This window comes from Ranitomeya variabilis, chromosome 1 (assembly GCF_051348905.1).
Source record: "Ranitomeya variabilis isolate aRanVar5 chromosome 1, aRanVar5.hap1, whole genome shotgun sequence".
In the NCBI taxonomy this organism is placed as follows: Eukaryota; Metazoa; Chordata; class Amphibia; order Anura; family Dendrobatidae; genus Ranitomeya; species Ranitomeya variabilis.
The window spans coordinates 373,833,621-373,849,744 of NC_135232.1; the positions used below are offsets into that span (position 1 = coordinate 373,833,621).

At 44.0% G+C, this 16,124-nt stretch overlaps 1 protein-coding gene across 1 annotated transcript in view; it reads right to left on the reverse strand.

Moving 5' to 3' along the window:
- PSAT1 (phosphoserine aminotransferase 1) overlaps positions 1–16,124 on the reverse strand; it is a 64,148-nt gene that overhangs the window by 26,231 nt on the left and 21,793 nt on the right. The window contains exons 2-4 of the mRNA XM_077249009.1: positions 12,607–12,667; positions 9,265–9,334; positions 2,467–2,672 (exon numbers count right to left, since the gene is read on the reverse strand). Coding sequence (XP_077105124.1) covers positions 2,467–2,672; positions 9,265–9,334; positions 12,607–12,667 — 337 coding nt within the window. The remainder of the gene's footprint in view (positions 1–2,466; positions 2,673–9,264; positions 9,335–12,606; positions 12,668–16,124) is intronic.

The following is a 16,124-nucleotide window of genomic DNA, read 5'->3' on the forward strand; positions in this document are numbered from 1 at the left end:
AAGGGGTACTTCCGTCTTTCTGTCTGCAACTTCCGTCACAGAAATCCCGCATCGCTGATTGTGCCCAATCAGCAACGGGCACAGTCCGATTAGTCCCTCCCTACTCCCCTGCAGTCAGTGCCTGGCGCCCGCATGCTCCCCTCCAGTCACCGCAGTCAGTGCCCGGCGCCTGCATGCTCCCCTCCAGTCAGTGCCCGCATGCTCCCCTCTAGTCACCGCAGTCAGTACCCTGCGCCCGCATGCTCCCCTCCAGTCAAAGCAGTCAGTGCCTGGCGCCCGCATGCTCCCCTCCAGACACCGCAGTCAGTGCCCGGCGCCCGCATGCTCCCCTCCAGTCACCGCAGTCAGTGCCCGGCGCCCGCATGCTCCCCTCCAGTCACCGCTTAAAAAACAAACAAAAACAAACTGCTATACTCACCCTCCGTAGTCCGCCAAGCCGCGGGCGGCCTCCGCCATCTTCCGTTCCCAGAGATGCATTGCGAAATTACCCAGAAGACTTAGCGGTCTCGCGAGACCGCTAAGTCATCTGGGTAATTTCGCAATGCATCCTGGGAACGGAAGATGGCGGCAGCCGCGCACTCATTGCCTGCGCCACAGCTTCGCTGGATTGGATCCCGGCAGGTGAGTATGTAACTTTTTTATTTTAATTATTTTTTTTCACAGGGATATGGTGCACACACTGCTATATACTACGTGGGCTGTGTAATATACCACGTGGCTGCTATATACTACCTGGCCAGTGTGATATACTGCGTGTGCTGTGCTATATATTACGTGGCCAGTGTTATATACTGCGTGGGCTGTGTTATATATTACATGGCCAGTGTTATATACTGCGTGGGCTGTGTTATATATTACATGGCCAGTGTTATATACTGCGTGGGCTGTGTTATATATTAAATGGCCAGTGTTATATACTGCGTGGGCTGTGTAATATACCGCGTGGCTGCTATATACTACCTGGCCAGTGTTATATACTTACCAACTTATACAGCTAGCCACCATGGCAATATACAATATACCAGTAATCTGTACCATTGGTGACCCAGACCCATAGGGCCTATCATCGATTATATATAGCTACTTCAGAACAATGATGATATATGGTCCAATAAAGTAGATGAAAAAATACAAACTTTATTAGATGATAAAAAAAACACACAAGTGAATGGAAGGACAATTCATTGTCCTTCCATTCACTTGTGTGTTTTTTTATCATCTAATAAAGTTTGTATTTTTTCATCTACTTTATTGGACCATATATCATCATTGTTCTGAAGTAGCAGTGTTATATACTGCGTGGGCTGTGTTATATACTACCTGGCCAGTGTTATATACTGCGTGTGCTGTGCTATATATTACGTGGCCAGTGTTATATACTGCGTGGCCTGTGTTATATACTACGTCACCTGTGTTATATACGGCGTGGCTGCTATATACTGCGTGGGCTGTGTTATATAGTACGTGGGCTATGTTATATACTGTTTGGGCTGTGTTATATATTGCGTGGCCTGTATTAACGCATCGGGTATTCTACAATATGTATGTATGTTTGTATATAGCAGCCACATAGTATATAGCACAGGCCACATCGTATTTGTCTGCTATATACTACATGGCTCCTATATACTACGTGGCCTGTGCTATATACTATGTGTCTGCTATATACATACATACATATTCTAGAATACCCGATGCGTTAGAATCGGGCCACCATCTAGTAATATAATAAATACCAGCCGCAAGGAGGAAACCACAACAGGATTCTCTTGCAACATGAGGCCAGGTGGATAATGAGAAGTAATGCTCAAGGTCCAATAGGACTGAAAGATAAATTGGATATGTCAGTCTTTGTAATTTTGATATAAAATGATCTTGCATCCGTAAAGTGATTATAACTATTGACTTGTATTATGTAATTCTGTATGTTTTACGTAAGGAGAAGGTTTTTATTCATTATGCGATGATCGGTATTACCCTATAAAGGAAATTACATTTTTAATCACGCACCTGGACCCGTTGAAGCGCAGTCGGCGCGAAACGGCCGTCGTCCTACTAGATCACCGTTTCACCCTCAGATGTACCTGCCGCCTATGTACAATGTCCTCATCCCATGATGGGTAAATAAAAGGACTTTTATTGCATCACAACCGGGTGAGTGCCACACCTTCATTTTTTCTTTTGTAAATGGATTATCTAAATTGACATATGATGTTGAGCACCACGCAGTCGGTGTGAATTACCACCAAGGAAACGGTTAAAACAGACACTTCATGGTCGGATTGCCATTCATCCTAGTGCCGTTCTACTAATTCTCTTATTAAATTAATGGATACAGAAAGTATAATGGAAAACTGCAAAAAGGATAAACATTTAACACAAGATATGGGGGAAGGAGCGATTCCCTTTACTTTCACAGAAAACCCAACCCAACAAATACAAATGTATTGAGAGCTGACATTGTACCTGTGTAACTTGCAAGCTTAGGGTGGACAATGTTTACTTTTCCATATTTCTCAGCTTCCTTAGCTGCTTTTGCTGACCAGGAGCCTGTAACGATGTAGTCTGCACACTTCGCTTCTTTCAAACCAATAAGATTAAGAGGCACAGCGCTAAACTGTCCACTTCCACCTCCTTGAAGGAAAAGCACCTTATAATTGTCTGGAATACTTCTGTTTAAAATAAAATAAAATAAAAAAAATGCATAAATACAGCACATAAAAGACAATTTGTTATCTAAAATAGACCCATTAGACCAAACCTGGGCAAAGTGCGGCCCACATCCGGCCCGAGCACCGAGACAACAATGGGGCTGGAAATCAGAGGTCCACGGGCCGCACTGTGCCCGCCCACTCACTGTTTCCATCTGCGGCTCTGCCGAATCCTTTGGTGGAGGTGGGTCCTCTGGCCACTTCCTCCACCAATCAGCGTGTGAAACAGCTGACGCAATGATGTCATTTCATCGCGTCAGCTGTGTGCTGCAGTGAGTCAACGCACCAGATACAGGGAGAGAAGCAGAGCACCGGGGAATGGGACTAAGGTGAGTATGTGGAGTTTTTTTTTTCTCATGTGTATGGGCTGTTTTGGTGGGCATGAGGAGGCATGGTGCTGCATATGGGGGCAACATGGTGCACATGGTGCTGCATATGGGGGCGACATGCTGCACATAGGGAGGCTATGGGGTGACATGCTGCACATGGGGAGGCTGTGTGAGGCTCATGCAGAGTATATAGGGAGGCTGTGTGGGTTCATGCAGTGTATATAGGGAGGCTGTGTGGGTTCATGCAGTGTATATAGGGAGGCTGTGTGGGGCTCATGAAGTGTATATAGGGAGGCTGTGTGTGGGTTCATGCAGTGTATATAGGGAGGCTGTGTGGGTTCATGCAGTGTATATAGGGAGGCTGTGTGGGTTCATGCAGTGTATATAGGGAGGATGTGTGGGGCTCATGAAGTGTATATAGGGAGGCTGTGTGTGGGCTCATGCAGTGTATATAGGGAGGCTGTGTGGGGCTCATGCAGTGTATATAGGGAGGCTGTGTGGGGCTCATGAAGTGTATATAGGGAGGCTGTGTGTGGGTTCATGCAGTGTATATAGGGAGGCTGTGTGGGTTCATGCAGTGTATATCGGGAGGCTGTGTGGGGCCCATGCAGTGTATATAGGGAGGCTGTGTGGGGCTCATGCAATGTATATAGGGAGGCTGTGTGGGGCTCATGCAGTGTATATAGGGAGGCTGTGTGGGGCCCATGCAGTGTATATAGGGAGGCTGTGTGAGGCTCATGCAGTGTATATAGGGAGGCTGTGTGGGGCTCATGCAGTATATAGGGAGGCTGTGTGGGTTCATGCAGTGTATATAGGGAGGCTGTGTGGGGCTCATGAAGTGTATATAGGGAGGCTGTGTGGGGCTCATGAAGTGTATATAGGGAGGCTGTGTGTGGGTTCATGCAGTGTATATAGGGAGGCTGTGTGGGTTCATGCAGTGTATATCGGGAGGCTGTGTGGGGCCCATGCAGTGTATATAGGGAGGCTGTGTGGGTTCATGCAGTATATATCAGGAGGCTGTGTGGGGCTCATGCAGTGTATATAGGGAGGCTGTGTGGGGCCCATGCAGTGTATATAGGGAGGCTGTGTGGGGCTCATGCAGTGTATATAGGGAGGCTGTGTGGGGCTCATGCAGTGTATATAGGGAGGCTGTGTGGGGCTCATGCAGTGTATATAGGGAGGCTGTGTGGGGCTCATGCAGTGTATATAGGGAGGCTGTGTGGGGCTCATGCAGTGTATATAGGGAGGCTGTGTGGGGCTCATGCAGTGTATATAGGGAGGCTGTGTGGGGCCCATGCAGTGTATATAGGGAGGCTGTGTGGGGCCCATGCAGTGTATATAGGGAGGCTGTGTGGGGCTCATGCAGTGTATATAGGGAGGCTGTGTGGGGCTCATGCAGTGTATATAGGGAGGCTGTGTGGGGCTCATGCAGTGTATATAGGGAGGCTGTGTGGGGCTCATGCAGTGTATATAGGGAGGCTGTGTGGGGCTCATGCAGTGTATATAGGGAGGCTGTGTGGGGCTCATGCAGTGTATATAGGGAGGCTGTGTGGGGCTCATGCAGTGTATATAGCGAGGGTGTGTGGGGCCCATGCAGTGTATATAGGGGGGCTGTGTGGGGCTTATGCAGTGTATATAGGGAGGCTGTGTGGGGCTCATGCAGTGTATATACGGAGGCTGTGTGTGGCTCATGCAGTGTATATAGGGAGGCAGTGTGAGGCTCATGCAGTGTATATAAGGAGGCTGTGTGGGGCTCATGCTGTATATAGGGAGGCTGTGTGGTGCTCATGCAGTGAGTGTATATCGGGAGGCTGTGTGGGGCTCATGCAGTGTATATAGGGAGGCTGTGTGGCGCTCATGCAGTGTATATAGGGGGGCTGTGTGGGGCTCATGCAGTGTATACAGGGAGGCTGTGTGTGGCTCACGCAGTGTATATAGGGAGGCTGTGTGGTGCTCATGAAGTGTATATAGGGAGTCTGTGGGGCTCATGTTGTATATGGGGCAGGCTGTGTGGGGCTCATGTCGTATATAGGGAAGCTGTGTGAGGCTCATGACGCATATAAAGGGGCTATTGGGGGGCTCATACGATATACAGAAGGGACTGTACTCGGGTTCAAACGATATATCGGGGATGTCAGCAAATTTAATTCTGCTCAATATTAAGTGATACAATTAATATTAATAAAATTATCAATAATATGATAATTATCATATATCGATATTAACATTGAGCAGAATTAATTTCAGCCTACTGGTTCAGCCCTCCACAACAGTCATGGTCTCATGTGGCCCCTCGGGAAAACCTGCATTAGACCGATCACGCTTTACTTGATGGCAGCATGTGACGGGAACATTGCCAATAAGTAGAATGATCCAAATGGGAACCATAAACAAACTTTTCTAGTGTGAATATGTATAAAATAAAAGCAGTTTCAGTATGTGGGGAGACATAGGACTAGCTAAGGAGTGGACATAAAAAACATTGATTTAAAGGGAGTATAAAATCCATTCACTCAAATCTTCAGGGGTGCGGGGCACCGCCCCCTCAGCGCTGTTTACCCATGAAATCCGGCGCCTGCGCTGTGTATCGCTTTTTGGTGCAGGCGCAGAGAGCTCTGGTCGTCTGACGTCACAGCCAGGCTTGCAGACTGCGCTTGTGCGGCCGCCCTGCTTGTGAATCCCAGCCCCGCACTCTGCATAATGCAAAACACACTGCGGGGCTGGGATTACCAAGGTGGGTGGCCGCACAGGCGCAGTCTGCAAGCCTGGCTGTGACGTCAGACGACCAGAGCTCTCTGCGCCTGCACCAAAAAGCGATACACAGCGCAGGCGCCGGATTTCATGGGTAAACAGCGCTGAGGGGGCGGTGCCCCGCACCCCTGAAGATTTGAGTGACGTCAATGTGGCGTTACAAGCAGGGGGGTGAGGACCTGCCTCCCTGGCTAAAGAAAGGTATTTTGGCGAAAATATAAAACACTTTATTTTGGTTATACATGCACCTAAAACTAAAAGAGCCACCTTGTTAGAATGCAGCATTACTGCTGCACAAGGTGGCTCTTTTAGTTTATAACGGCTGGAGGGGGTGACAGTGGCCCTTTAAGGCCAGACAGCGCACCAATAAGCTAATTAGCATATCCAATAAAAGATAGTTTTATGGGTATAAAGACCACTTACAGTATTTTGACAATATGCAAGCTGCCTTAGGTACCCATGTGCTTAATTTAGGACAGAGTTTGACTTAACAAGCTCCCTATAAAAGGGTCTCTGTCAGCACAGAATGACTGTTTAAACCAAGTACATGTGCATCATGGGGAGGCCAATCATTTAAATGCACCATCCTACCAACTTGTTTTCCTCCTATATCTGCCCTTCTCTGGCTCTATGAAGCCAAAGTTATGAAAGAAGAGGGGGGGAGTGGAGACAGAAGGAAAACAAGTAGGTGGGAATGTGTATTTAACTGATAGGCCCTGCCTTAACCCTATAATGACTGGAGCTTTTTTCGGTTTTGCATTTTCGTTTTTCTCTCCCCTCCTTCCCAGTGCCATAACTTTTTTATTTTTCCATCAATATGGCCATGCGAGGGCTTATTTTTTTGCGGGACGAGTTGTACTTTTGAACGATACCACTGGGTTTATCATGTCGTGTACTAGAAACCGGGAAAAAAATTCCAAGTACGGTGAAATTGCAAAAAAAAGTGCAATCCCACACGTTTTTGTTTGGCTTTTTTGCTAGGTTCACTAAATGCTAAAACTGACCTGCCATTATGATTCTCCAGGTCACTACGAGTTCATAGACACCAAACATGTCTAGGTTATTTTTTATGTAAGTGGTAAAAAATAAATCCAAACTTTGCTTAACCCCTTTCTGCCAGCTGACGGAGTAGTACGTCAGCTGGCAGATCCCCTTCTTTGAGGTGGGCTCCGGCGGTGAGCCCACCTCAAAGCCGCGACATGTCAGCTGTTTTGTACTGCTGACATGTGCGCGCAATGAGCGCGAGCGGAATCACGATCCGCCCGCGCCCAATAACTAGTTAAATGCCGCCGTCAAGCGCTGACAGCGGCATTTAACTAGCGCTCCCGGCCGCAACTCCTCGCACTCCTGACCCCCGTCACATGATCGGGGGTCAGCGGTGCATTGCCATAACAACCAGAGGTCTCCTTGAGACCTCTATGGTTGTTGATGGCCGATTGCTTTGAGCGCCACCCTGTGGTCAAAATAAAACAATAAAAAAAAAAAAAAAAATCAAACCTACACATATTTGGTATTGCCGCGTTCAGAATCACCCGATCTATCAATAAAAACAAAGGATTAACCTGACCGCTAAATGGCGTAGCGAGACAAAAAAATCAAAACGCCAAAATTACGTTTTTTGGGTCGCCGCGACATTGCATTAAAATGCAATAACGGGCGATCAAAAGAACGTATCTACACCAAAATGGTATAATTAAAAACGCCAGCTTGGCACGCAAAAAATAAGCCCTCACCTGACCCCAGATCACGAAAATTGGAGACGCTACGGGTATCGGAAAATCGCGCAATTTTTTATTTTTAGCAAACTTTGGAATTTTTTTTTCACCACTTAGATAAAAAATAACCTAGACATGTTAGGTGTCTATGAACTCGGAATGACCTGGAGAATCATAATGGCAGGTTAGTTTTAGCATTTACTGTACCTAGCAAAAAAGCCAAACAAAAAACAAGTGTGGGATTGCACTTTTTTTGCAATTTCATCACACTTGGAATTTTTTTCCTGTTTTCTGTTACACGGCATGGTAAAACCAATGGTATCGTTCAAAAGTACATCTCGTCCCGCAAAAAATAAGCCCTCACATGGCCATATTGATGGAAAAATAAAAAAAATATGGCTCTGGGAAGGAGGGGAGCGAAAAACGAAAACAAAAAAAACTCTGGGGGTGAAGGGGTTAAAAAAAAAAAAAAAAAAAAATCAAAAAATTTTCCGAGACCCGTAGTGTCTCCATTTTTCATGATCTCAGGTCGGGTGAAGGCTTATTTTTTTTCTGTGCCAAGCAGACATTTTTAATGATACCTTTTTGGTGTAAATACCTCCTTTTGATCGCCCGTTATTGCATTTTAATGCAATGTCGCGGTGACCAAAAAAAAACCTTAAATCTGAAGTTTTTAATTTTTTTCTCACTACACTGTTTAGCGATCAGGTTAATCCTTTTTTTTTTAATTGATAGATCGGGCGATTCTGAACGTGGTGATACCAAATATGTGTATGTTTGATTTTTTAATTGTTTCATTTTGAATGGAGCGAAAGGGGGGTGATTTGAACTTTTATATATTTTTTATTTTTTTCATATTTTGAAAGAGTTTGACAGCGTCATTTAACTAGTTAATAGGCACGGGAGGATCGCGATTCCACCCGCGCCTATTACAGGCACATCTCAGCTGTTCAAAACAGCTGACAAGTCCCGGCTTTGATGCGGGCCTCCTATTCCGTCCCATGGCAGAAAGGGGTTAATGTACACAAGTCGTCACATAATCAATAATTTTTGCAGTTTAAGGATTAGAGATACATAAAAAACATCAATATATACCATTCCATTTTCAAGTAGAGTTATAATTATTCACTGATAGTGTTGAGCGATACCTTCCGATACTTGAAAGTATCGGTATCGGATAGTATCGGCCGATACCCGAAAAATATCGGATATCGCCGATACCGATACCAATACAAGTCAATGGGACTCAAGTATCGGAAGGTATCCTCGATGGTTCCCAGGGTCTGAAGGAGAGGAAACTCTCCTTCAGGCCCTGGGATCCATATTAATGTAAAAAATAAAGAATTAAAATAATAAATATGGAAATACTCACCTCTAAGGCGGCCCCTGGATCTTACCGCTGTTAACCGGGAGCCTCCGTTCCTAAGAATGAGCGCGTGAAGGGCCTGCGATGACGTCGCGGCTTGTGATTGGTCGCGTGAGCGGTCACGTGACCAATCAGAAGCCGCGACGTCATCGAAGGCCCTTCACGCGCTCATTCTTAGGAACGGAGGCTGCCGGTTACATCGGTAAGGTCCAGGGGCCGCCGGAGAGGTGAGTATATCAATATTTTTTATTTTAATTCTTTTTTGTTTTTTACATGAAGATGGATCCGATTCCGATATCACAAAAGTATCGGAACTTGCGGTATCGGAATGCTCAACACTATTCACTGAGCATTATTTAGTGCATTAAATCTGAAAGCTTGCAGGGACTTACAGCAATTCTCTCATGAAATTCTCTGTAGTATTTAAAATTTTCGTGAAATCAGATGATCTGTGGCTCATTTCTGTAGGAAAAAACATTCAAGGCTAGAAGTCATATTGAAAATTCCAATCATGTTACAAATCAAGTGATTAGGCTGCCGTCACACTAGCAGTATTTGGTCAGTATTTGTAAGCCAAAACCAGGAGTGGGTGATAAATGCAGAAGTGGTGCATATGTTTCTATTATACTTTTCCTCTAAGGGTCCCTTTCCACTTGCGAGAGAAAAAACGGTCCGTAATCTGGACCGAAAAAACGGATGTAACGTATGCGATTGTCATGCGAGTGTCATGCGAGTGCAATGCGATTTTTTAATCGCATCATCCGTTTTTTGTAATCGCATCATCCGTATGACATCCGTATTACTGTCCGATTTGTACGCACCGGTGTCCTTTAAAAAGCCGGCAAATCAGTGCTGTGTACAGTAAAATCACACTGACAGGTTAGAATAGAATAGATATAATAGAATATATATATAAAAAACACACACAATATTGCAAAGTATTTTAATGAAATAAACACACAGGTTGTTGTAATATTTTATTGCTCTCTCAATCCACCTGAAGACCATCGTTCTGTAACAAATTAAAAATAATAAACCAACAATATACATACCTTCCGTAGATCTGTAACGTCCCACGATGTAAATCCATCTGAAAGGGTTAAAATATTTTACAGGCAGGAGCTCTGCTATAATGCAGCTGTGCTCGTGCCTGTAAAACCCAGGGAATGAAGGTAATGTAGGTCAATGACCTATAGTTACCTTCAGTCGCGGTGATGCGCCCCCTGCTGGATGTCCTCATATGACGTTGAGCGTGGGAAAAAGTTCCCAGGCTGCAGTTCAGGAGGACATCCAGCAGAGGGCGCATCACCGCGACTGAAGGTGACTATAGGTCATTGATGGCTTCAGGTGGATTGAGAGAGCAATAAAATATTACAACAACCTGTGTGTTTATTTCATTAAAATACTTTGCAATATTGTGTGTGTGTTTTTTTTTAACCATTTCATACAATTGGATTAATAATGGATAGGTGTCATAATTGACGCCTCTCCATTATTAATCTGGCTTAATGTCACCTTACAATAGCAAGGTGGCATTAACCCTTCATTACCCCATATCCCACCGCTACACGGGAGTGGGAAGAGAGTGGCCAAGTGCCAGAATAGGCGCATCTTCCAGATGTGCCTTTTCTGGGGTGGCTGGGGGCAGTTGTTTGTAGCCAGGGGGGCCCAATAACCATGGACCCTCTCTAGGCTATTAATATCTGCCCTCAGTCACTGGCTTTACCACTCTGGCAGAGAAAATTGCGCGGGAACCCACGCCATTTTTTCCCACGATTTAACCCTTTAATTTAATAGCTAGAGCCCCCAAATTTGACACACAGACACTTCTTACATTAGTGAAGAGGAATATGTAATAAAAGAAGGGATATGTAAACCATGTCTCATATCCTGTCGGGTTTGTGAAAGAGAGAGCAAAAGCCGGCAATTGAATTAGCGGCTTTTATGCTATCTAGCGCTGCATTAAATATAAATATACATATATAGGTGTCTCACTGACATATATATATGTATATATACCTATTCTATGTGTGATTTTACTGTACACCGTGCTGAATTACCGGCTTTTCAAAGGACACCAGTGCGTAAAAATAGGACAGAACTCGCATGGTGTGATTTTTTTCTCGCACCCATTGACTTGCATTGGCGAGTCTCGTCCGAGAACCGCAGCAATACGCAGCATGCTGCGATTTTTTTCTCAGCCGATCCAGATTTTTCTCAGTCCGATTTCGGCTGAGAAAAAAAATCGCAAATGAAAAGACACCTATTGAATAACATTGGTCCGAGTGCAATCCGATTTTTTATCGGATTGCACTCGTCTGTTTTCCTCGCAAGTGGAAAGGGGCCCCAATTGTTCCTCTCCTGGTTTTGGCTTACAAATACTGATGTAAAATACTGACGAAATACTGATAGTGTGACGGCAGCCTTAGAGCATGCTATGTTTTTGTCAAACCCGTTGTATTATTTGTAATCTTTGTCAAAGTGTGACAAAATTCAGTTGCTAAATGGAAGCAGGCCCAGAGATACCAGTTGGAATGGCCTTTATAAAAAAATTAGTAATGCAACACTCACAGAAAAAAAAAATCGTTTTTGCTTTTGGTGTTTAGTTGGGAGTAATTTTGCAAATTTCAGCACCCAACTTTGCTGCTCAGTAGTCTATGCCCCTAAACACATTAGGACAATGTGAGCCGAACCCACGGGTGCCAGCCGACTGATGGTCAGGAGAGATGTCGCTCGTGCGTTTCCGATTTCGGACCACTGATCGCATGGTTTTCCCTGTGATAAGCCACCGGCCAGCATGTCAGTCGGTGGCTTTCTTAGAGAGCTCAAGAGCGATCAATGAGTGCTCCTGTGTTTGGGAGAGTCGGTTAAGATGACTGACCGCTATCTAAGGTGTATGGCCAACCTTAGGTCCATTACAGATCCATGATACAGAAACACCACAGCTACAGTAGCTATGGATGCATAGTGTACGTATGTCAAGATTGACTGCTATTTAGTATAGAGATATTCTGACCTACACATTATGAAGGAATAATGTACAGAGCCACTATATAAGAGGATCCGTAAATCTTCTAGTCTTGACAATTGTTTAATTACAAACATGCATTGTTCATAAAATAACACGTCATGTTTCATTCTTCCGATTTCTCCAGCAAACGGATGGAGAAATTGAAAATAAGGCATCACCATTCTGCTAGAGTCAGTAAGGACCCCAAACGATTAGCTGCTAGAAACTCCCGCAGGGGCTGGATGTACAGTCTACAGCTAGGACAGCTCCTATGTAGTTGACGCCATCAAGTTCTGCAGCTCAGCTCCTATTGAAGTAAATGGAAGCTAAACTACAGTACCCAAGAACAAAGTTGTGCTGTCCCGACGCTGTAGGTTGTGTGCACACATCTTCAATGGGAGCTACAAATGGCTAATTGGTAGGGGTCCTACAAAATAAGACCAAGTTCACACGTTCAGTATTTTACATTAGTATTTGTAAACTAAAACCAGAAACTGTGAACATGGCCGAACACTGTTTACCGTCACACAGCCAAGAGATAACTGAAGCTTTTTCGATGTCTACAGCTAGCAGACTATTGAGACTACCTAGATATCAGACTGGAACAAGCACTTTAAAAAAATACTAGAGAAAAGCAAATAATTTCCAGAGTTATTTTACTTACTAGACAACTATAGAAAAGAACGTTAAAAAACAGAAATTCTTTAAGAATCAGTGTACTTACCAAGAACACTTATGCCAAGTCCTTTATAGTCAACCAATTCTTTCTGAGCTTCAAGCAAAACCTGTAAGAAAACAAAAGAAGAAAAAACACATAACGTGCATTAAGTCTTAGTACAACCAGTTGTGCCATTCCCACAAGATGTGCATTTATTAGCAACTAACTACACAAGCTACACTAAGCCATGCCTGACATGCTTGAGGAAATGATTATATTATTGAATGAATACCGTATATAAATGTATAGCTTATGACTGGTGTCAAACTAAACGTATGGAAAAAAAAAAAAAAAAAATCGGTCTGAGACTCCATGCCGAGAGACGAACAAGTGTAATGCAAGTGTCATACGAGTACTATCCGATTTTTCACACCTAGCATCCGATTTATATCCGAATGCTATCCCGATTGCAATGTGATTTTAACATGAGCTTTTACATAGAGCAATTCTCTAAGGCAGGGTTCATATTGCGTTAATGGCAATGCGCTGACGGCATCCGTTACATAGCGGCACTAACGCTATGAAATGGATGCGATAGGTGCACCCATTGACTGCAATTATGTAGCGCATCGCTAACGCCTGTCATAATTGGCATGTGTTAGCGATGTGCCGTCACTCTGTGACGGACCCTCGGACGCGGTCTGCAGCGTTTCGGGGTCCGGAACCGCTAGCGCAGATGGAGCATCTGTGCTAGTGCTATCGCATAATGCGATCTTTAACCCCTTCACCCCCAAGGGTGGTTTGCACGTTAATGACCGGGCCAATTTTTACAATTCTGACCACTGTCCCTTTATGAGGCTATAACTCTGGAACGCTTTGACGGATCTTGGCGATTCTGACATTGTTTTCTCGTGACATATTGTACTTCATGTTAGTGGTAAAATTTATTCGATATAACTTGCGTTTATTTGTGAAAAAAATGGAAATTTGGCGAAAATTATGAAAATTTTGCAATTTTCCAACTTTGAATTTTTATGCCCTTAAATCACAGACATATGTCACGCAAAATACTTAATAAGTAACATTTCCCACATGTCTACTTTACATCAGTACAATTTTGGAACCAAAATTTTTTTTTGTGACGGAGTTATAAGGGTTAAAAGTTGACCAGCAATTTCTCATTTTTACAACACCATTTTTTTTTAGGGACCACATCTCATTTGAAGTCATTTTGAGGGGTCTATATGATAGAAAATACTCAAGTGTGACACCATTCTAAAAACTGCACCCCTCAAGGTGCTCAAAACCACATTCAAGAAGTTTATTAACCCTTCAGGTGTTTCACAGGAATTTTTGGAATGTTTAAATAAAAATGAACATTTAACTTTTTTTCACACAAAATTTATTTCAGCTCCAATTTGTTTTATTTTACCAAGGGTAACAGGAGAAAATGGACCCCCAAAGTTGTTGTATAATTTGTCCTGAGTACGCTGATACCCCATATGTGGGGGTAAACCATTGTTTGGGCGCATGGCAGAGCTTGGAAGGGAAGGAGCGCCATTTGACTTTTCAATGCAAAATTGACTGGAATTGAGATGGGACGCCATGTTGCGTTTGGAGAGCCCCTGATGTGCCTAAACATTGAAACTCCCTACAAGTGACACCATTTTGGAAAGTAGACCCCCTAAGGAACTTATCTAGATGTGTGGTGAGCACTTTGACCCACCAAGTGCTTCACAGAAGTTTATAATGCAGAGCCGTAAAAATAAAAAATCATATTTTTTCACAAAAATGATCTTTTCGCCCCCAATTTTTTATTTTCCCAAGGGTAAGAGAAGAAATTGGACCGCAAAAAATGTTGTGCAATTTGTCCTGAGTACGCTGATACCCCATATGTGGGTGTAAACCATTGTTTGGGCGCATGGCAGAGCTTGGAAGGGAAGGAGCACCATTTGACTTTTCAATGCAAAATTGACTGGAATTGAGATGGGACGCCATGTTGCGTTTGGAGAGCCCCTGATGTGCCTAAACATTGAAACTCCCTACAAGTGACACCATTTTGGAAAGTAGACCCCCTAAGGAACTTATCTAGATGTGTGGTGAGCACTTTGACCCACCAAGTGCTTCACAGAAGTTTATAATGCAGAGCCGTAAAAATAAAAAATCATATTTTTTCACACAAATGATCTTTTCGCCCCCAATTTTTTATTTTCCCAAGGGTAAGAGAAGAAATTGGACCCCAAAAAATGTTGTGCAATTTGTCCTGAGTACGCTGATACCCCATATGTGGGTGTAAACCATTGTTTTGGCGCATGGCAGAGCTTGGAAGGGAAGGAGCGCCATTTGACTTTTCAATGCAAAATTGACTGGAATTGAGATGGGACGCCATGTTGCGTTTGGAGAGCCCCTGATGTGCCTAAACATTGAAACTCCCTACAAGTGACACCATTTTGGAAAGTAGACCCCCTAAGGAACTTATCTAGATGTGTTTTGAGAGCTTTGAACCCCCAAGTGTTTCACTACAGATTATAACGCAGAGCCGTGAAAATAATTTTTTTTTTTTTTCTCAAAAATGATTTTTTAGCCCCCAGCTTTGTATTTTTACAAGGGTAACAGAATAAATTGGACCCCAAAATTTGTTTTCCAATTTGTCCTGAGTACGCTGATACCCCATATGTGGGGGGGAACCACTGTTTGGGCGCATGACAGAGCTCGGAAGGGAAGGAGCGCCATTTGGAATGCAGACTTAAATGGATTGGTCAGCAGCCGTCACGTTGCATTTGCAGAGCCCCTGATGTACCCAAACAGTACAAACCCCCCACAAGTGACCCCATATTGGAAACTAGACCTCCCAAGGAACTTATCTAGATGTGTTTTGAGAACTTTGAACCCCCAAGTGTTTCACTAAAGTTTATAGCGCAAATCCGTGAAAATAAAAATTCTTTTTTTTTTTCACAAAAATGATTTTTTAGCCCCCAGTTTTGTATTTTCACAAGGGTAACAGGATAAATTGGACCCCAAAAGTTGTTGTCCAATTTGTCCTGAGTACGCTGATACCCCATATGTGGGGGGGAACCACTGTTTGGGTGCATGACAGAGCTCGGAAGGGAAGGAGCACCATTTGGAATGCAGCCTTAAATGGATTGGTCTGCAGGCGTCACGTTGCATTTGCAGAGCCCCTGATGTACCCAAACAGTACAAACCCCCCACAAGTGACCCCATATTGGAAACTAGACCTCCCAAGGAACTTATCTAGATGTGTTGTGAGAACTTTGAACCCCCAAGTGTTTCACTACAGTTTATAACGCAGAGCCGTGAAAATAAAACATCTTTTTTTTCCCACAAAAATGATTTTTAGCCCCCCAAATTTTTATTTTCCTAAGGATAACAAGAGAGCTTCGACCCCAGAAGTTGTTGTTCAATTTGTCCCGAGTACGCTGATAACACATATGTTGGGGTAAACCCCTTTTTGGGCGCACGGGAGAGCTCGGAAGGGAAGGAGCACTGTTTTACTTTTTCAACGCAGAATTGGCTGGAATTGAGATTGGACGCCATGTCGCGCTTGGAGAGCCCCTGATGTGCCT